The sequence below is a fragment of the Anomaloglossus baeobatrachus genome, chromosome 2 (assembly GCF_048569485.1).
Source record: "Anomaloglossus baeobatrachus isolate aAnoBae1 chromosome 2, aAnoBae1.hap1, whole genome shotgun sequence".
NCBI classification, from domain to species: Eukaryota; Metazoa; Chordata; class Amphibia; order Anura; family Aromobatidae; genus Anomaloglossus; species Anomaloglossus baeobatrachus.
The window spans coordinates 478,044,369-478,066,597 of record NC_134354.1 but is presented as its reverse complement, the minus strand read 5'-3'; the positions used below and the strand labels follow the sequence as shown (position 1 = coordinate 478,066,597).

Below are 22,229 nucleotides of genomic sequence, written 5' to 3'. Positions count from 1 at the left end.
CATGCTGCTCCCTCCTCACAGTTTCCCATGCATGCTGTTCTCTCCTCACAATGTCCCATGCATGCTGCCCCTCTCCATGAGCTCCTAATGCTGCCTTCCTCTTTTTCATAATGACACCTCCATGCTGCCCCATTCATCATACTAAGACCACCACACTAACGCTTATGCTGAGACACCCCTCCCACACACACACACACACACTACCCCACTCTTGATATTGACTCCCCTACATTGCTCCACTCCATACTGAGCCCACACATGCTGCCCCTTCTCCATAATGAGCTCCCAATGCTGCCACCCTCTCATTCTGAGTCCTTACACTCCCACGCCATCGATTTTGTCATTTCACTATCCCTCAACCCTTGTCCTCTGTCTCTAGGATTGGCCCCTCTCTCCCATTCCCCCAGCAGCAGCCGCTCTCCCCCGCCTTCACCAGCAGCCTCTCCCCCAGCATCAGCCTCTCTCCCCCCAGCCCCCCCAGCATCAACCTCTCTCCCCCCAGCGTCCCCTAGCTTCAGCCTCTCTCCCCCCAGCCTCCCCCAGCTTCAGCCTCTCTCCCCCAGCTTCCCCCAGCATCAGCCTCTCTCCCCCAGCTTCCCCCAGCATCAGCCTCTCTCCTCCCAGCCTCCCCCAGCATCAGCCTCCCCCTCCCAGCCTCCCCCAGCATCAGCCTCCCCCAGCATCAGCCTCTCTCCTCCCAGCCTCCCCCAGCATCAGCCTCCCTCGGCATCAGCCTCCCTCCTCCCAGCCTCCCCCAGCATCAGCCTCCCCCCTCCCAGCCTTCCCCAGCAAAAGCCTCCCCCCTCCTAGCCTCCCCCAGCATCAGCCTCTCTCCTTTCAGCCTCCCCCAGCATCAGCCTCCCTCAGCATCAGCCTCTCTCCTCCGAGCCTCCCGCAGCATCAGCCTCTCCCAGCATCAGCCTCCCTCAACATCAGCCTCTTTCCTCCCAGCCTCCCCCAGCATCAGCCTCTCTCCTCCCAGCCTCCCCCAGCATCAGCCTCCCTCAGCATCAGCCTCCCTCCTCCCAGCCTCCCCCAGCATCAGCCTCTCTCTTCCCAGCCTCCCCCCTCCCAGCCTCCCTCAGCATCAGCCTCCCTCCTCCCAGCCTCCCCCAGCATCAGCCTCCCTCCTCCCAGCCTCCCCCAGCATCATCCTACCCCAGCACCAGCCTCCCCCAGCATCAGCCTCTCTCCTCCCAGCCTCCCCCAGCATCAGCCTCCCCCAGCATCAGCCTCCCTCAGCATCAGCCTCCCTCCTCCCAGCTTCCCCCAGCATCAGCCTCCCCCCTCCTAGCCTCCCCCAGCATCAGCCTCTCTCCTCCCAGCCTCCCCCAGCATCAGCCTCCCTCAGCATCAGCCTCTCTCCTCCGAGCCTCCCGCAGCATCAGCCTCTCCCAGCATCAGCCTCCCTCAGCATCAGCCTCTTTCCTCCCAGCCTCCCCCAGCATCAGCCTCCCTCAGCATCAGCCTCCCTCCTCCCAGCCTCCCCCAGCATCAGCCTCTCTCCTCCCAGCCTCCCCCCTCCCAGCCTCCCTCAGCATCAGCCTCCCTCCTCCCAGCCTCCCACAGCATCAGCCTCCCTCCTCCCAGCCTCCCCCAGCATCAGCCTCCCCCAGCACCAGCCTCTCTCCTCCCAGCCTCCCCCAGCATCACCCTCTCTCCTCCCAAACTCTCCCAGCATCAGCCTCCCCCAGTATCAGCCTCTCTCCTCCCAGCCTCCCCCTCTCTCCTCCCAGACTCCCCCAGCATCAGCCTCCCTCAGCGTCAGCCTCTCTCCTCCGAGCCTCCCGCAGCATCAGCCCCTCCCAGCATCAGCCTCCCTCAGCATCAGCCTCTTTCCTCCCAGCCTCCCCCAGCATCAGCCTCCCTCAGCATCAGCCTCCCTCCTCCCAGCCTCCCCCAGCATCAGCCTCTCTCCTCCCAGCCTCCCCCCTCCCAGCCTCCCTCAGCATCAGCCTCCCTCCTCCCAGCCTCCCACAGCATCAGCCTCCCTCCTCCCAGCCTCCCACAGCATCAGCCTCCCCCAGCACCAGCCTCTCTCCTCCCAGCCTCCCCCAGCATCAGCCTCTCTCCTCCCAAACTCTCCCAGCATCAGCCTCCCCCAGTATCAGCCTCTCTCCTCCCAGCCTCTCCCTCTCTCCTCCCAGCCTCCCCCAGTATAAGCCTCTCTCCTCCCAGCCTCCCCCTCTCTTCTCCCAGCCTCCCCCAGCATCAGCCTCCCTCAGCATCAGCCTCTCTCCTCCGAGCCCCCCGAAGCATCAGCCTCTCCCAGCATCAGCCTCCCCCAGCATCAGCCTCTTTCCTCCCAGCCTCCCCAGCATCAGCCTCTCTCCTCCCAGCCTCCCCCCTCCCAGACTCCCTCAGCATCAGCCTCCCTCCTCCCAGCCTCCCACAGCATCAGCCTCCCTCCTCCCAGCCTCCCACAGCATCAGCCTCCCCCAGCACCAGCCTCTCTCCTCCCAGCCTCCCCCAGCATCAGCCTCTCTCCTCCCAAACTCTCCCAGCATCAGCCTCCCCCAGCATCAGCCTCCCTCCTCCCAGCCTCCCCCAGCATCAGCCTCCCCCAGCCCCAGCCTCCCCCAGCATCAGCCTCTCTCCTCCCAGCCTCCCCCAGCATCAGCCTCCCTCAGCATCAGCCTCCCTCCTCCCAGCCTCCCCCAGCATCAGCCTCCCCCCTCCCAGCCTCTCTCAGCATCAGCCTCCCTCCTCCCAGCCTCCCCCAGCATCAGCCTCTCTCCTCCCAGCCTCCCCCAGCATCAGCCTCCCCCAGCACCAGCCTCTCTCCTCCCAGCCTCCCCAGCATCAGCCTCTCTCCTCCCAAACTCTCCCAGCATCAGCCTCCCCCAGCATCAGCCTCTCTCCTCCCAGCCTCCCCCTCTCTCCTCCCAGCCTACCCCAGCATCAGCCTCCCTCAGCATCAGCCTCTCTCCTCCCAGCCTCCCCCAGCATCAGCCTCCCTCAGCATCAGCCTCCCTCCTCCCAGCCTCCCCCAGCATCAGCCTCCCCCAGCATCAGCCTCTCTCCTCCCAGCCTCCCCCAGCATCAGCCTCTCTCCTCCCAGCCTCCCCCAGCATCAGCCTCCCTCAGCATCAGCCTCCCTCCTCCCAGCCTCCCCCAGCGTCAGCCTCCCCCCATCCCAGCCTTCCGCAACATCAGCCTCCTCCCTCCCAGCCTCCCCCAGCATCATACTCTCTCCTCCCAGCCTCCCCCAGTATCAGCTTCTCTTCCCCCAAGTCTCCCCCAGTATCAGCCTCTCTCCTCCCACCCCATACGCAGATCTCCAGTCTGCATTAGAGACACCCCCACACTCCTTATGAATCTTCAGCTCTGCGAGCACTTACCTGCTCCAGGGCCCGCCGTCATCTTCCTGGCTCACGTGAGTATCCTCTTCTGACACCGGCTTCCATCGCGGCGTCCTCTGCGGCGTCTTGCTATGAGCTCTGCATGTGAAATCCACACAGCATTGGACGCAGCACAGAGGAAGGAGCTGATTGGCGCGCCTGTGACCCCGGCAGTTCCGGGGTCAATCAGCTCTCTGTGCCCGGCCGCCGCAGTTTGTCTGCATTCGCGTCTTAATTGACGCGGATACAAATAAATAAAGGTACGCCTCTCCCCCCTCCCCCCTCCGAAAATACAGCGGATTTAATGAATGTGTAAAAAAAACTTTTTTTACTGCTAGAAGGTGCCGCCCCCTGCATCCTGCCGCCCTAGGCACGGGACCACGGGTGCCTAATGGTAAATACGGCCCTGCCTGCCTGGATCCACAGACTCAGATGGGCTGCAAAGGGGAGGCTAGAGGGAATCCACTCACCAAGTAGGACCCCCAGAACCCTGAAACCCTTTAACCCCTATACAGGGATTTGGAATTACATCGGGAACTGGAGATCACTACCTGTGGAAGGCTGCAGTCCGATGAGAGTAGTAGTCAGGCAGGGTCAAACCAGGAATTGCGGAACAGGGACAGAATCGGCAGGCAGTGACGTAGTCAGTAAATGTAGCAGAGGTGAGATCCGGGTCGGGCAGCAAGGTACAAAAACAGTAGGCAGAAGGGTAGTCAAAACACGCAGAAGTCAACACACAGGAATCACCAACAGACTAGGACGTAACAGGAGCCAGGAAAATCAGGACTGTATCTGGCAGTAATCATGTGACAGGAGGGGAAATAAGAAGGGTATGGTGTCTTCCCATTGTCTGTAGCTGAACGCTGGCAACTTCAGCTGGAAGACACATGCCACCCACAGTCAGCCAGTGGTACTGCAGATCCCAAGCTAACCCAGCCCAGTGGATGATCGGAGCCTGCGCCCACTGGTGCCGCTGGCATCGACTTCTCTCCCATCACCAGCACCATCCACGGCAGGAACACGGCGTCGCCTGCCGATCGGAGCAGAAGTCGCTGGAGCAGACTCCGGCGGTGACGTAACACTGGGCTGGCCAGTCCTTGAGCACCTTGATCTTCTTGGCCAAGAGGAACTTTGTTGTAGAGATGGATGTATGAGATGGAGCACCATCCTGCTGCAGAATTTGATCCCTTTTATGATTGGGAATGTAAGAGTTGGCTAATACTTTTTGATATTTTAGACTATTGATATTGCCTTCCACCTTGCAAATGTTTCGCACACCCCCATAGTGAATGTAACCCCAGACCATGATCTTTCCACCACCAAACTTAACTGTTTTCTGGGTGTATTTTGGATCTATACAGCCTCCAGTAGGTCTCCTGCGGTATTTGCAGCGGCTGTGGTGTAATTCAACTGAAGATTCATCAGAGAAAACCACCTTCTGCCACTTTTCCAGCGTCCATCTGTTTAGCAGGTTGTGGGACTTTTAAAGGGAACCTGTCACCTGAAATTTCGCTATTAAACTTAAAGAATCCCCTTCTGCAGCTCCTGGGCTGCATTCTAGAAAGGTTCATCTTCCTACTGGCCCCCCTTTCATACCTAAATAAACACTTTATAAAATCTTACCTTTTGGTATGCTAATGTGGTTTTATGGTCACGGGGGCGGGCTGTATTGCGTCCGTTATTCCCCCCTCTTGCCGCTGTTCGCCATCCCCCAGTGTTGATTAACAGATGACGCCGCCGATCTTATGTTACTCAGTGCTCCTGAAGTCTCGCGCATGCCCAGTGGCAGAATCGCGGGACTGAGCACAGTTCAAATTTTGAGCGCCGGTGATCGTATTGCGCAGGCGCGAGATTATGAGCGGATACTTGAATGACGCTGGTGATGACGAAATAGTTTAGTGCTGGCTTCTGTGCACTGATTCGACCATGGAGGACATTTTGAGACAGAATCTTACAAACTGTTCTAGTTGACACAGGGACTTGAGGTGACCAGGCCTGTTGGAGATCTGCTGCAGTGGAAGAGGGGCTGGCTTTCAATATTGTAACCAACACACGATCCTCCTGAGCACTTATCTTGCAGGGTCTGCCGGACCTGGGTTTGTCAAAAACATCTCCTGTCTCTTCAAATTTTTTTTAATTCTTTGAACTTGACGCTGAGACACATTAAAGGTGCCAGACACCTCTGCAGTGGATCTGGTCTTCAGCCTCTTGATAATCAAGGCTTTGGTCGCAGGGTGGATTTTTGGCATGTTGTCAGAGGTCAAGTTGCAGTTCAAGTGAAGGTCTGGGGTGTTGGGTTTCTTTTTATACACACCCACTAATTCAGCGATCATTTAGTGAGCACAGATGAGGATGTAAACTAGGATTGGGTGCATTATATGACAAGACTACAAAACTTTTGTCTTGCCAAAATCTGACCTTTCTGTGTTCATTAAATGATCAATATTTCAGCTTTGCAGCAACTTTATTTTCAATACCTAAACCAAATTTGGGAGGGCTTCAGCTTTCAAAAGAGTAATTTATAAAACCAATGGATGAATTTAAAGTCAGGTTATAAGCCTTTATTTATAAAACATGGATAAGCGACAGAACTTCTGTCAGGGAGTGTACATTTCATGTTTTTTGGGGTATGTAATTTAGATAATATCCCTGATTTTTCTGCTGATCCAGTTCTCTGAATGCTGAACTCTGCCCACACCACTGATTGACAGCTTTCCGTGTACACAGTACATTGGCTTCAAACAGCCAATCAGTGGTGGTGCAGAGTTATACAGAGCTAATGAATATGGAGGACTACATATCAGCATGCCATATAATGTAAAGTAGTCAGTGTACAGCTGGCATAACAGTGTAAATGTGCTCCCTAAATAACTCAACACATCGCTGGCAATAAAAGTGAATACACCTGTAAGTGAATATGGTCAAAATATGCCCAATTAGCAATCCCCGGTGTCAATTGACTCATTAGTTTTACAAAGTCTCAGGTGTGAATGGGGAGCATGTGTTGTATATTTGGTGTTATCGTTCTCACGTTCTTTCATACTGGTCACTGGAAGTTCAACTGGAATCTCATGGCCAAGACCATACAGCAGTTTAAGAAATCAAGATCTACTCAGAAAAGGCCTCACAATTTTTGACCAAAGAAGTTGAGTGCACGTTTTCTATTCAGAACAAACATATGAGTGCTGCCAGCATTGCTGCAGAGATTAAAGGGGTGGTCAGCATGTCAGTGCTCAGACTATACTCCACACACTGCATCAAATTGGTCTGCATGGCTATCATCCCAGAAGGAAGCCTAATCTAAAGATGATACACAAAAAAAGCCCACAAACAGTTTGCTGTAATCAAGTAGCCTAAGGACATGGATTACTGAAACCATGTCCTGTGGTCTGACGAGACCAAGATAAACTTATTTGGTAGTTCACATTGTGTCAAGTGTATGGGGCAGTAACCAGGTGAGGAGTACAAAGAAAGTTTGCCTTGCTTACAGTCAAGCATGGTGGTGAGAGTGTCATGGTTTAGAGCTCCATGAGTGCTGCCGGCGGTGTGAGGGGCTACAGTTCATTGTAGTAACCATGAACTCCAACTTGTACTGTAACATACTGAAGCAGAGCATAATACCCTCCCGTCATATTGTAACATGATAATGACCCCAAACACACCTTCAAGACATCCACTGTCTTACTAAGAAACATCATCAAATGGAAGGTGGAGGAGAACAAGGTATCTAACATCCACCAGCTCCGTGATGTCGTCATGGAGGGTGGAAGAGGATCCAGTGGCTCCTGTGAAGCTCTAGTGAACTCCATGCCCAAGAGAGTTAATGCAGTGCTTGAAAATAATGATGGCCACACAAAATTTTGTCACGTTGAACACAATTTGACCATTTTCTCTTAGGGGTGTGTAGTGGGTGAGCCTATCCCCTACTAGTACCAGCATAGTTTACCCGGAATTGTAATTATTAAAAATGTTGATTTTTTTATTATTGTATGTTGTGTTAGGGCACCCCCTAGTGGCCGGGTGGGACGGCTGTTGCCACCGGGGAAGGAGGAGTCGGCTGGATGTCTAGGGAAGGGCTGTGTGTGTGGAAGGTAGTCGGATCCGGGACAGCAGTGTGTGACCATCGGTGGCAGTGTGTTTGAGCGGAACATCAGGGGACACCGGAGTAACGGAGGAGTACGCAACCTCAAGGTCTGATTCCGCTGGTGTGGGTCCGGTGTGTGCTTGACCTAGGAGTGGGAGCCCGGAGAAGCGGAGTACCCAGGGCATATCCCCACTAGAGGGCGCGTTTGGGCAGGTTGTCCCCAGCTCCACAGAAATTGCCGAATTCTGCTGACCGGATTGTATCTGTGCAAAATAAATGTTATCTTTTATTGGCATCAACTTCTGCCTGAGGACTGTTTGTGCACCTTCCGACGAAGATATTGACCCACATTGTCTCACCAAGTCAGTCCCCAACATTGAAGGAGTGGTGGAGCCAGGGTTGTGCCTTGAAATCACTGAGGTCACGACTACACAGCCAGAGGCCTCCCTGGCTCATCACTTCATGTGGCGTAGTCGGCAGGATGCGAGTCCCCTGCCAGGGACCCAAGAAACTGGAGATCAGGTCGTGCCTGGGACACAGGATCCCGACTACGAGGGAAGATTTCCAGTCCCCTGGTGGGAAGAGAACACAGTGCCCGTAGCGTTGGACCGGGTACAAGATGGCGGCAAGAGGGCCGTTATCTGTGAAGTGGAAGAAAAGGCGCGAAAAGTTGGCGCCGAAAGAAGAGCCTGGGGCTGGCCGGTACCAAGGAAGAGGTACAGAGTACTCCGCCCAAAGAGGGGAGGCGCCAGTTCCAGGGCATTGAAGAAAAGATACGAAGTGGGCGGTGTTCGGAAGAAAAAGAAGTACCGCCGCGGAGGAGTCAAGAGGATGTATGAGGCTGGGGGAGGATTCTGTTTAAGAGCGGGAAACGAAGGTCCGCCTCCTCTTCCCTCAGTCTCAACTTTGACACAGTCGCCATTGGTCATACAGCCAACAGAGACAGATATGGAGATGTCGGGACAACCGGAAGAGCTTGCTACCACCATGGCTCTGGTCAGTCTAGGCCGAGGGCGGCCTAAGTTTGCGGCTGCAAGTGAAGCCTCCCTTGTGGACCTGCCGATTGGACCGGGAGGTTCCACGCGGCCCGAAAAGGTGTCATGGAAGACTACGTGGGATGCAAAGACCGGAGGCACGATCACGGAGGTCCGGGCAACGTATGCCACGCGCCCCCCTTGGGAGACCCTACAGCCGGGCGCCGTCGCTGCCGCACCAACTGCCTCATATGGAGTGCCGGCCGAAGAGCAAGCTGAGCAGCCGGAGGAGGAACACCTGGGTTTTGTGTGGGATCCGGTCATCGTCCCTTCCCCTGTGCAGCACCCCAGAGCTCCATCCCCGGTACCCGACCCTGTCAGAGAACGCCTGATGGCTGAAACCGTCGTCCGGGAAATGCTGTCCGGTCCCGGCGGCGAGGAGCTGGCCCTGCAGTTCACCACCGGAGTGGTGGTGAAATTTAACCAGCAGGAGGGATACGGGTTCATCCGAGAAGTAGAGACCGGGGACGACTACTTCTATAATAGAGTCCATCTGGATGTGGAGGGGCTGCCCAAGCGACTCCATACACTTTGGCCGGGCGAGAAAGTCCAATTCTTGCCGGACGCAGGAAGTCGCGGCCTGTTTGCCGTTGCCGTTAATCGGATGCCGACCGCCCGGGAAGCGGCCCAGTGGCAGGAGGAGCTGGAGTGGGAGGAGCAACAGGAGCGGCGCCGGAGCCATCCAAGACCGGTCCCGTCCGCGCCCTCTCATTCCCGGCGCACCTTGTCTGCTGCCCCGGAAGCATCATCTGGCCCGACCGCTGACCCGGAGAAGGTTCCCCCAGTGGTAACAGTGAGTCAGCATGTGACCAATAAACCGGTCATCGTTCTGGACGCGCCGCCACCCGCGCCACCACCATCCCGGGTAGCGACACCATCACCCCCACCAGGAGTTGAAGCAGCTGCGTCAGCGGAGCCACCCTTTGCCCCCGTGTCCTTCCGAAGGATACGCCGCCAGCCGGGGCAGTCTCTGGGAGCCTATATACAGGCACAGGCGGAGGAGTGGAAACGGTCCTGGCCTCCAGAGTAAATCTTCTCAGTCAACCTGTTTGAAGTCCGGTAGTGTTGTTTAACCAGCAGGAGTTTTTGTTGCAAGTTCTTATACCTGTTGCGTCTCCGGGCGCCATCGAAAGACCGGGAGCGCTGCTGAGCCTCCGGGCGCCACCTAAGACCGGGAGCGCTGTTGAGCCTCCGGGCACCACCCAAGACCGGGAGCGCTGTTGAGCCTCCGGGCGCCATTCAAAGACCGGGAGCGCTACTGCGTCTCTGAGCGCCACCTAAGGACCGGGAGCGCTACTGCGTCTCTGAGCGCTACCTAAAGACCGGGAGCGCCGCTAAAGCCGCCGGACGCGGGACTGGTGCCCTTGCGGGTGCTGCGCCTATTGTGGACTGGGCTGAAGGTTTTTATGTACGTTATGTGTGTTTTAAAGAAGAGCCGTGCCGGGAGGCTCGGATTTTAAGAGGGGAGGCATGTAGTGGGTGAGCCTATCCCCTACTAGTACCAGCATAGTTTACCCGGAATTGTAATTATTAAAAATGTTGATTTTTTTATTATTGTATGTTGTGTTAGGGCACCCCCTAGTGGCCGGGTGGGACGGCTGTTGCCACCGGGGAAGGAGGAGTCGGCTGGATGTCTAGGGAAGGGCTGTGTGTGTGGAAGGTAGTCGGATCCGGGACAGCAGTGTGTGACCATCGGTGGCAGTGTGTTTGAGCGGAACATCAGGGGACACCGGAGTAACGGAGGAGTACGCAACCTCAAGGTCTGATTCCGCTGGTGTGGGTCCGGTGTGTGCTTGACCTAGGAGTGGAAGCCCGGAGAAGCGGAGTACCCAGGGCATATCCCCACTAGAGGGCGCGTTTGGGCAGGTTGTCCCCAGCTCCACAGAAATTGCCGAATTCTGCTGACCGGATTGTATCTGTGCAAAATAAATGTTATCTTTTATTGGCATCAACTTCTGCCTGAGGACTGTTTGTGCACCTTCCGACGAAGATATTGACCCACATTGTCTCACCAAGTCAGTCCCCAAAATTGAAGGAGTGGTGGAGCCAGGGTTGTGCCTTGAAATCACTGAGGTCACGACTACACAGCCAGAGGCCTCCCTGGCTCATCACTTCAGGTGTACTCACTTTTGTTGCCAGTGGTTTATACACTAATGGCTGTATGTTGAGTTATTTAGAGAGCACACCAAATTGACACTGTTATACAAGCTGTACACTGACTTCTTTATATAGTATTAAAGTGTCATATTTTCAGTGTTATTCCATGAAAAAATCTTTACAAAAATGTAATGGGGTGTACTCACTGAATGGCAATACTTAGATACAGCAATATTGCAAATGTAATGATTTATCAGAAGATATGCGATATGAGGTTTATTAATTATTACGTACTTGTCTTCTAATGGCTTCATTTTCTTTGTAGCTGCACAATTGTCTTTGCTGACAGAGAAAGAGGAGAAAACTTTACACAAGCGACAAACATTTTCGGTCTCACAGGAACCTTCTTGGATGGAACTAGCTAAGAAGAAATCCCAGGCCTGGAGTGACAAGCCTCACATCATTAAATAAGGGGAGGACATGCCTGTTGTGTGTTTCTGTCATACTTGTCCGGCTCAGCGTCTTCTTACAAGCACAAGATACAACTGACCTTGTAGAAATAGAGGAACTTCCAGCAGTTTTATATAATCTGTTACTATGTCAGTGATTTCTACCGTCCTCGCCTGTGGAGGTCCATTTTGTTTTGGAGGTGTATATGATGTATCATGTTATCAAGTAAAGCTGTTCATACTTCAGACTGGTGATCTTAGTTTCTTATGTATTGAGTTAAATCGGCCTTTTTGAGGTGGCAAAAAATGTCCCCACTGATCATCGACAGAAATGTGGAGGAAAACTGGCAAGAGAGCAACCATTCAGAATTAATACACAAAGTTTCCAAGCCTTAGTTATGGACCGTACAACCACCGCTGAATATATCCAAAGATACTTTCAGATGTACGGAATCTGACAAATGTATGAAGTATGGACAAGGTCCTATGTACTTCTGATCCGGGCCTACTGCTGCTCTGTACGTATTGGAGCCATAATATGGCTGTGTGGCGGGACTATCTGCTATGTAATATGTATGTTTCATTATGAAAAGCACCTTTCAGACACAATAAATGAAGCTATTTCATGTGAAGAACACTATGAGGCCCAACATACACTTTTTAAGTTAAGTTTTTAAGTTTTAAGTTAAATTTTGATGGGAACTGAAATAATGTCGAAAACAGATCCCTTGCATATTGGATGTAAATGGAAGCAGAAGGGCCTCTTTGATTAATATGGGGTCCAAAGGGTTTGCGTTATATGTCAGTTTTTAAAATAGAATAAAAAGCACATAATGCAGAACATTTTTATTACATTCTAAAAAATGACAACAGTACATACAAGGAACTTATATTCATCAATGGGACTCCGATACTTACGTTTATCTCTGTTTTGCAGTGGATCCATTTTGGAAATTAATTATTTTCTGATGCTAAAAATCAAACAGAGAACAGAATGTGCAAACACCGGTGTGCGTGAAGCTAAAGAATAACCAGACACTGTGGGAAACTGCTCTGAAACTCTGTGTCTATTCTAATTATCAGGGCAACATGGTCCCTTGTCACCAATGTAGATCCATATTGTTGTCACTTGGATCAACTTTGAGTTTTCCCAGAACCAAGAGTAGATAGCTTGATAGGCCTTGATATATAGAGATTTATCACTATATATGTAACTGGACTAGTTTGGAATTCAGTAGTTGTGAAAGCTGGCTAGGAACCTATGAAGAGATCTAATGAGATCTAATGAGGGCCATATTTAGTACATACTGTCTGTAAATACCAGGGGCAGACATACCACTGGTGCTACATGCACCTAGTGCCGCTATATGTGCACTGCTGCTCGTACTATTGGTACTACAGTTGGTAATGTTGACAGTAATGTGTTGACATAAAAAATGTAACCTAAACTTAAGGCCACGTCTCACTAAGCAACATCGCTAGCAACATCGCTGCTAAGGAACAACTTTTGTGACGTAGCAGCGGTGTTGCTAGCGATGTTGCTGTGTGTGACATCCAGCAACAACCTGGCCCCTGCTGTGAGGTCGTTGGTTGTTGCTGAATGTCCTGGACCATTTTTTAGTTGTTGCTCTCCCGCTGTGAAGCACACATCGCTGTGTGTGACAGCGACAGAGCAACACCTAAATGTGCAGTGAGCAGGGAGCCGGCTTCTACGGACGCTGGTAACCACGGTAAACTTTGGGTAACCAAGAAGTTCTTACCTTGGTTACCCAATATTTACCTTCGTTACCAGCGTCCGCCGCTCTCACACTGTCAGTGCCGGCTCCCTTCTCTCTGCACACGTAGCCGGAGTACACATCGGGTAATTAACTCAATGTGTACTGTGGCTAGGAGTGCAGGGAACAGGGAGGCGGCACTGGCAGTGTGTTACGGTTGCTGTGGCACTGGAGACTATGTTCGGATTTATTGCTACTGCACATGTGCGACCACTGGAGACTATGTTCGGATTTCTTGCTACTGCACATGTGCAAGCGCTGGAGACTAAGTCCTATCTTGGAGCCATTGCACATGTGCGGGTGACATCATCGCTGACACGAGGTCACATGTCTCTGACACCTTCTAAGCTGATTGGCCACTGGTCATGTGCTTATGACACGTGGTCACATGTCTCTGACACCTTCTATGCCGATTGGTCGCAGGTCATGTGCTTGTGACGCTTTGCTCGGTGATAGGCCAGCGTGACGTCATTGCTGTCATTCTGGCAGCGGATTGGCTCTGGTGTCCTCCATCTTGGATGAGGCACAGAGTCTATATAAGACCCTGACACACGCCGCCCGGCGCTCAGTCCTCTTGGTTCCTGCATAGGAGTAGACGCTCTGTGCATGTCCCTTGCGGCACCTATTCTGTCTAGGTGAGCGTTATCGGTAGGGTAACGCTCTTGTACCTTGCAGCTTATGCTGTGGTCCGTACCCTCGCACCTTAGTGGAGCGGACATAGGCAGGTGCTTGCTGCACATGGTCTGACTGGGCCTTGTGGTTCTACTCTGAGGTGAGCGCTATCGGTAGGGTAGCGCTCCTGTACCTTTCAGCCGTACTGTTGTCCGTGTCCTCGCACCTTAGTGGAGCGGACATAGGTAGGTTAGGTGGTCGTTGCCTTCTTGGGTAATGCTCCACTACGCTGCCTCCTGCAGCAGTCCGTATCCTCGCACACTAGGGGAGCGGTCATAGGCAGCAGTTTCAAGCTAGCAGCCTTGCTGCTGTCCGTATCCTTGCACCACAAGTGGAGCGGACATAGGTAGGTGCCATATTGCACACACTACACCTAGTCTCTGTGACTGTTAACTGAGACAGGTGCTTTCACGCTCACAGACTGTGAGACTTCTATGCCCTTTTATGTTGTATTACTCACTCTTTTGCATTTCCCCTCCTATGTTGTTCTAATAAGGTAGTCGCTGTGACTTAAACAGTATACGCCGCAATTGGTCTTGGTGACACTGTGACGCAACAGTGTCAGTACCGCTTTGGTGGTACAGGTTTCCCCTATCCTCTGCCATACTCTGCAGCAGAGCTCTGCACGGTGGACCCTGACTGTCGGATAGCCTTCCATTCCCTTATTATCCGACAGCCCCCGTAACATTTGGACTGAGCCAAGGGTCTGGCAGAGATGGCAGAGTATCAACAATTACATCAGTATATACAGGTTCTTCAAGCAAGGCTCAAGACTGTAGAGGATAAACCTCAAACTTTGGTGTCTTCGCTATATGACCCACGACTTGCTCTACCCAACAGATACTCTGGCGATGCCAGGTCTTGTCGTGGGTTCATAAGCCAGTGTCAGATTCACCTTGAGGTTAATTCCTCTCACTTCTCTATGGAGAGGTCCAAAGTAGGCTTTATTATATCCCTGCTTCAGGATAAAGCCTTAGAGTGGGCTACTCCCTGATGGGAGCGCTCTGATTTGGTTACTCAGAGACATCAAGACTTCCTTGATGCTCTTAAAGCGGTGTTCATGGGACCGCAGGTTACCCATGATGCTGCTTTGAGACTGCTAGATCTGTCTCAAGGTTCGTTATCTACCAGCTCTTATGCCATTGCTTTTTGTACCTTGGTAGCAGAGTTAGACTGGCCTGAGAAGGTGTTAATACCTATCTTCTGGAGGGGTCTTGCAGGCTATGTCAAAGATGCTCTTGCTATTCGGGAAGTTCCTCCTTCTCTGGAGGACTTAATTACAGTAGCAACTAGGATCGATGTACGCCATAAGGAACGTAGACTCGAGGTTACCTTGTCACGTCCCAAGCGTTGAGTTGGTTCAGATGCTGTGGTTCCTTCTCCATCTTCCTCAGCATCTGAGACATCTCCTACTCCTATGGAGTTGGGTTATACTACTTCCCGACCTCGTAAGGCGGGCTCTCCTATCTGTTACATATGTTGTCAGGCTGGGCACTATGCCAACAAGTGTCCTAGCCATCATGGAAACTCCCAGGCCTAGTAACCATTAGAGGGGGGCTACTAGAGACGCCTTCTGCACCCTCTAAGTGTAGTGTCCGAGGTCAGCTCTCATTCTCTGAGAATACATGGCCTATTATGGCTTTTGTGGATTCCGGAGCTGACGGGACTTTTGTGTCCTCAGGATTTGTAAAGAGACACAATATTCCCTCTATCATGTTAGAGGCGCCTATTCCTGTCCGGATTGTTAATGGGACTATGTTGTCTGACTCCATTACATTGAGGACAGTTCCCTTGCGCCTTTCCCTGTCTCATGGTCACATAGAGGAGATTTCTTTTCTTGTTTTGCCTGAGGGTATAGACGACGTACTTCTGGGTCTCCCATGGCTTCGGACTCATGCTCCTCTAATTGACTGGGAGTCCGACAGCATTATTAGTTGGGGTTCGAAATGTCAGTCCCGATGTCTTCCCTTACCACCTAAGGTCGTTGCGGTTGCATCAACTGATCTCTGTCCCTTACCTACACCCTATGTGGATTTCGCTGATGTGTTTTCCAAGCAGGGTGCTGAGACTCTTCCACCTCATAGGCCTTATGACTATGCTGTAGACCTCTTGCCGGGTTCTGTTCCACCAAAGGGCAGGGTCTATCCCTTGTCTATCCCAGAATCCGAGGCTATGTCGGCCTATATCAAGGATAGTCTGGAGAGGGGCTTCATTCGCAAGTCTGTCTCACCTGCAGGGGCTGTTTTTTTCTTTGTGCGGAAAAAAGAGGGTGATCTGCGTCCCTGCATAGACTACAGGGGTCTTAACGCCATTACTGTAAAGAATAGATACCCCTTGCCCCTAATTTCTGAACTGTTTGACAGACTACGGGGAGCTAAGGTATTTACGAAGTTGGATCTGCGAGGTGCTTATAACTAAGTGCGAATTCGAGAGGGTGACGAATGGAAGACCGCTTTTAACACCAGAGACGGTCACTATGAATAACTAGTCATGCCTTTCGGTCTGTATAATGCACCTGCAGTGTTCCAGGACTTCGTAAATGACGTGCTTAGGGATTTACTGTTATCATCGGTGGTGGTATACCTGGATGATATACTAATTTTTTCTCCCGACCTGGAGACACATCGGTTGGATGTGATCAGGGTTCTGTCACGTCTAAGGGAGCACTCTCTGTTTGCCAAACTCGAGAAATGTATATTTGAGCAAGCCTCTCTACCCTTCTTAGGCTATATCATTTCTCATGAGGGATTGGCAATGGATCCTGCGAAGCTTTCTGCAGTTATGGAATGGGGTGAACCTCATTCCTTGAAAGCAGTACAACGCTTCCTGGGATTCATAAATTATTACCGGCAATTTATACCACACTTTTCTACCTTGGTAGCTCCGTTAGTGGCTTTGACTAAAAAGGGCGCCAATCCTAAGGTCTGGTCTACTGAGACATCCCAGGCTTTCAAGGCAGTTAAAGAACACTTTTCATCTGCTCCTGTCCTCCAAAGACCTGACGAGAATAAGCCCTTTCTCATGGAGGTGGACGCGTCCTCTGTAGGAGCTGGAGCAGTTCTATATCAAAAGAACAGCTCAAGTAGAAAAAGACCGTGTTTTTTCTTTGCAAAGACGTTCTCTCCTGCTGAGAGGAACTACACTATTGGTGACAGGGAACTACTTGCCCTAAAATTAGCATTGGAAGAGTGGCGTCACTTGCTCGAGGGAGCCAGGCAGCCCTTCCAGGTCTTTACAGACCATAAGAACCTGACATATTTGCAAACTGCACAACGTTTGAATCCTCGGCAAGCTCGCTGGTCCTTGTTTTTCTCTCGGTTTAACTTCTCCATTAATTATCTGACCGGGAGTAAGAATAATAAGGCCGACGCACTCTCTCGCTCTATGGAATCATCTCATGAAGAGAATGAGGACCCTCGTCTCATTCTTCCATCTAGGGTTTTTCACTCACTCTCTTCTGTAACGTTAGACCAAATCCCACCGGGCAAGACCTTTGTTCCGCCTAATCGACAAAATGATATATTGTCGTGGGCCCACACCTCAAAGGTGGGTGGGCATTTTGGTATTAGACGGACACGAGAGTTACTCGAGAGGTGGTATTGGTGGCCACACTTAGCCAGCCACGTCAAAAGATATGTCGGTTCCTGCTACTCATGTGCTCGCAACCGTCCATTAAGGCAGAGACCGGCTGGGCTCTTGCATCCTTTGCCAGTGCCAGATAGACCATGGGAGGTGGTAGGCATGGACTTTGTGGGTGATCTTCCGTGTTCACAGGGACATCGATTTGTGTGGGTCATTACGGACCATTTCTCCCGGATGGTTCATCTCGTACCGTTAGCAAGAATCCCATCTTCCAGGGTACTAGCCAAACTATTCCTCAAGCATGTCTTTAGGCTTCACGGGATGCCAGATCGTATCATTTGTGATAGAGGTCCGCAATTTGCTTCCCGTTTCTGGCGAGATCTTTGTAGCCTTCTGCAAATTGAGTTGAATCTCTCTTCGGCATACCATCCGGAGACCAATGGTTTGGTTGAGCGTACCAATCAATCCACGATTATATACCTTCGACACTTTGTTGCTGAGAACCACGATAACTGGTCCTCCCTCCTACCCTGGGCAGAGTTTGCCCTTAACAATTCTCTGGCTGAGGCCACTGGGCAGACACCGTTCGTACTCAACAATGGGCAACACCCTAGGGTACCGGTACCGTTTCCCGCTGCTGCACCTCCTCCTCTTGTGGCTGACTGGGCGACTAATGCCAGAGAGGTCTGGGATCGGACTCAAGAGTCGATCCAAGAAGCTAAGGACTGTATGAAGACGGTGTCCAATCGGTTTCGTCGCCCGGCCCCTGTCTTTTCTCCTGGGGACTTTCTGTGGCTCTCTGCAAAAAACGTGAAACTTAGAGTGAGCTCTGTCAAATTTGCTCCTCGCTTTCTGGGTCCTTATGAGGTTCTTCGACAAGTAAATCCTGTAGTCTACCAATTGAAGATACCCATCCATCTTAGGATCCATGACAAATTCCATGTTTCACTGTTAAAGCCGGCTATTTTACCTCATGCTCGTGAAGTGCACTCTCCTGCCTCTGATTCCTCTCGCTCTAGCTATGAGGTACGACCCATAGTTGGTTCTAAGATGGTTCGAGGCCGCAGGTTCTTCTTGATAGATTGGGAGGGCTACGGTCCGGAACATCGCTCTTGGGAGCCTGAGGAGGCTGTCCATGCTCCCGACTTAGTTGCCGATTACCTGCGTCGCCGGGAGGGGGGCCCTTGAGGGGGATGTACTGTTACGGTTGCTGTGGCACTGGAGACTATGTTCAGATTTCTTGCTACTGCACATGTGCAAGCGCTGAAGACTAAGTCCTATCTTGGAGCCATTGCACATGTGTGGGTGACATCATCGCTGACACGAGGTCACATGTCTCTGACACCTTCTAAGCTGATTGGCCGCTGGTCATGTGCTTGTGAGACGTGGTCACATGTCTCTGACACCGTCTATGCCAATTGGTCGCAGGTCATGTGCTTGTGACGCTTTGCTTGGTGATAGGCCAGCGTGAAGTCAATGCTGTCAATCTGGCAGCGGATTGGCTCTGGTGTCCTCCATCTTGGATGAGGCACAGAGTCTATATAAGACCCTGACGCACGCCGCCCGGCGCTCAGTCCTCTTGGTTCCTGCATAGGAGTAGACGCTCTGTGCATGTCCCTTGCGGTACCTATTCTATCTAGGTGAGCGTTACCGGTAGGGTAACGCTCTTGTACCTTGTAGCTTATGCTGTGGTCCGTATCCTCGCACCTTAGTGGAGCGGACATAGGCTGGTGCTTGCTGCACATGGTCTGACTGGGCCTTGTGGTTCTACTCTGAGGTGAGCGCTATCGGTAGGGTAGCGCTCCTGTACCTTTCAGCCGTACTGTTGTCCGTGTCCTCGCACCTTAGTGGAGCGGACATAGGTAGGTTAGGTGGTCGTTGCCTTCTAGGGTAACGCTCCACTACGCTGCCTCCTGCAGCAGTCCGTATCCTCGCACACTAGGGGAGCGGTCATAGGCAGGAGTTTCAAGCTAGCAGCCTTGCTGCTGTCCGTATCCTTGCACCACAAGTGGAGCGGACATAGGTAGGTGCCATATTGCACACACTACACCTAGTCTCTGTGACTGTTAACTGAGACAGGTGCTTTCACGCTCACAGACTGTGAGACTTCTATGCACTTTAATGTTGTATTACTCACTCTTTTGCATTTCCACTCCTATGTTATTCTAATAAGGTAGTCGCTGTGACTTAAACAGTATACGCCGCTATTGGTCTTGGTGACACTGTGACGCAACAGTGTCAGTACCGCTTTGGTGGTACAGGTTTCCCCTATCCTCTGCCATACTCTGCAGCAGAGCTCTGCACGGTGGACCCTGACTGTCGGATAGCCTTCCATTCCCTTATTATCCGACAGCCCCCGTAACACAGTGTGAGAGCGGCGGACGCTGGTAATGAAGGTAAATATCGGGTAACCAAGGTAAGGGCTTCTTGGTTACCCGATGTTTACCGTGGTTACCAGCATCCGCAGAAGCCGGCTCCTGCTGCCTGCACACGTAGCAGAGTACACATCGGGTAATTAACCCGATGTGTACTGTGGCTAGGTGTGCAGGGAGCCAGCGCTAAGCGGTGTGCGCTGGTAACCAAGGTAAATATCGGGTTGGCTCCAGCGATCCCTGCCAGGTCAGGTTGCTGGTGGTATCGCTGGAGCGTCGCTAGTGTGACATCTCACCAGCAACCCCCTAGCAACTTACCAGCGATCCCTATCAGGTTGTATCATTGTTGGGATCACTGGTAAGTTGATTAGTGTGACTGGGCCTTTAGCCTCGTCACCTAAACTTCCTGGTTCACATACACTAGCATCTAAGCGAATCTGTCACCACTTTGACCTATTTAACTATTAATACAGTATGTGCATACAGGTTATAGTCTGCTGAAAATAATCATATCTGTATTTACATGGTCACATGTATATATACACTACAATTCAAAAGTTTGGGGTCACCCAGACAATTTTGTCTTTTCCATGAAAAATCATACCTTTATTTAACAAATGAGTTGCATAATGAATAGAAAATATAGTCCAGACATTGACGAGGTTAGAAATATTGATTTTTACTTGAAATAATAATTTTCTCCTTTACACTTTGCTTTCGTCACAGAATGTTCCTTTGCAGCAATTCCAGCTTTGCAGACCTTTGGCATTCTAGCTGTTAATTTGGTAATCTGGAGAAAATTCACCCCATGCTTCCAAAAGCCCCTCCCACAAGTTGGATTCACTTGATGGGCACTTTTTGCTTACCATACGGTCAAGCTGCTCCCACAACAGCTCAATAGGGTTGAGATCTGGTGACTGGGCTGGCCACTCAATTACAGATAGAATACCAGCTGCCTGCTTCCTCCCTAAATAGTTCATGCATAATTTGGAGGTGTGCTTTGGGTTATTTTCCTGTTGTAGGATGAAATTGGCTCCAATCAAGCGCTGTCTACAGGGTATGGCATGGCATTACAATATGGAGTGATAGCCTTTCTTATTCAAAATCCCTTTTACCTTGTACAAATCTTCCACTTTACCAGCACCAAAGCAACCCCAGACCATCACATGACCTCCACCATGCTTGACAGATGGTGTCAGGCACTCTAGCAGCATCTTTTCAGTTGTTCTGCATCTCACAAATGTTGTTCTACGTGATCCAAACACCTCAAACTTCGATTCGTCTGTCCATAACACTTTTTTCCAATCTTCCTCTGTCCAATGTGTGTGTTCTTTTGCCCATATTAATCTTTTATTAGCCAGTCTCAGATATGGCTTTTTCTTTGCCACTCTGCCATGAAGGCCAGCATCCCAGAGTCGCCTCTTCACTGTAGACTTTGACACTGGCATTTTGCGGGTACTATTTAATGAAGCTGTCAGTCAGTTGAGGACCTATAAGGCGTCGATTTCTCAAACTAGAGACTCTAATGTACTTGTCTTGTTGCTCAGTTCTGCAGCGGAGCCTCCCACTTCTCTTTCTACTCTGGTTAGAGCCTGTTTGTGCTCTCCTCTGAAGGGAGTAGTAGACACCGTTGTAGGAAATTCTTGCATGAAATATCCTTCATTCTAAGAACAAGAATAGACTGTTGAGTTTAACATGAAAGTTCTCTTTTTCTGGGCATTTTGAGATTTTAATAAAACCAACAAATGTAATGCTCCAGCTTCTCAACTAGCTCAAAGGAAGGTCAGTTTTATAGCTTCTCTAATCAGCAAAACTGTTTTCAGCTGTGCTAACATACTTGTGTCGCACCCCAGGGCTATGGGGTACTCGGTCCCGGGCCTGGTTTCACTGGGAAGTGTCACGGGTGTAATGGTCTGTGCCCGATTCCGTGACCCTGGGGGTCGCTTTTAAAGAGGGTATTTACAGAGATTATAATAAAGTTTGTGTCGTGACGCCACTTGCGGGTTGAGGCTATTTGGATAGAGCTGCCGCTGCACAGTCTCTCACTGCTGGGGCTGATGTCAATGGCAGCCTGGATATTGTGGCCCTCCACAAGTAGAGCTATGCCCTAGGGGATAAATGATGGTGATTGATTTTTAAGTCTGTTAACAGTACCGGGGCGTGGAAAGAAGGTAGACCACACAAGGGATTGCAGTGTAACTGGTTCTTTACTCACGATGGTGATGCTTTCAACCCAATGGAGGCTTGTCCTCACCACTGGTCCCCTTAGTTCCAGTGCCGGTGTGGTGACCTGGTGGCTTACTTCCCCTGCCCCCGTCTCTGGTTGGTGGGTCCCCGTGGCTTGGAGCATCTGGGGTCCCCTCCTGGTTGTCTTTCGGTTCTGGTCAGTATGGTAGGCAGTTTGAACCCTGTCGGGTCGGTATTCAGTTCCCAGTCCCTTGGTTCTCCCGTCACTGCTGTGCCTCAAACTCTAAGGCCGGTGAGGTCATGGATGGTTCCCTCACCGTGCAGATTTTATCAGGTCTGCCTGGAGTGTTTTCCTGACCTAGGGCTATGCACCCCGTTGGTGCTATGGTTCTGAGAGTACTCCACCACAGGTCACTGTTACCCGTCAGTGTCTCCTTTCACTTGCACTTACTGACTGTCTGACCCCTCCTCCCTGTTTGTCATCTAGTGGACTGAATCGGTTCCACCCCTAGGATAGCCATCCATTGGGTCCAACCCTAGCCTGTCACCAGTTCTTGGGGAAGGGAAAAACAGAGATTATATACGTGTTTTGCTGTTACCGGCACTGGTCTTCTGGGCCCCTGGGGTAGGCCCTGC

The 22,229-nt window shown here is 51.4% G+C and overlaps 1 protein-coding gene across 2 annotated transcripts in view; it reads left to right on the top strand.

The window, feature by feature from the left end:
• CRACDL (CRACD like) overlaps positions 1 to 11,640 on the top strand; it is a 221,705-nt gene extending 210,065 nt beyond the window's left edge. For both annotated transcript variants that reach the window (XM_075334243.1, XM_075334244.1), the window contains exon 11: positions 10,882 to 11,640. In XM_075334243.1, coding sequence (XP_075190358.1) covers positions 10,882 to 11,027 — 146 coding nt within the window. In that variant the 3' untranslated portion in view covers positions 11,028 to 11,640. The remainder of the gene's footprint in view (positions 1 to 10,881) is intronic.
• The last annotated feature ends 10,589 nt before the right edge of the window (positions 11,641 to 22,229 follow it).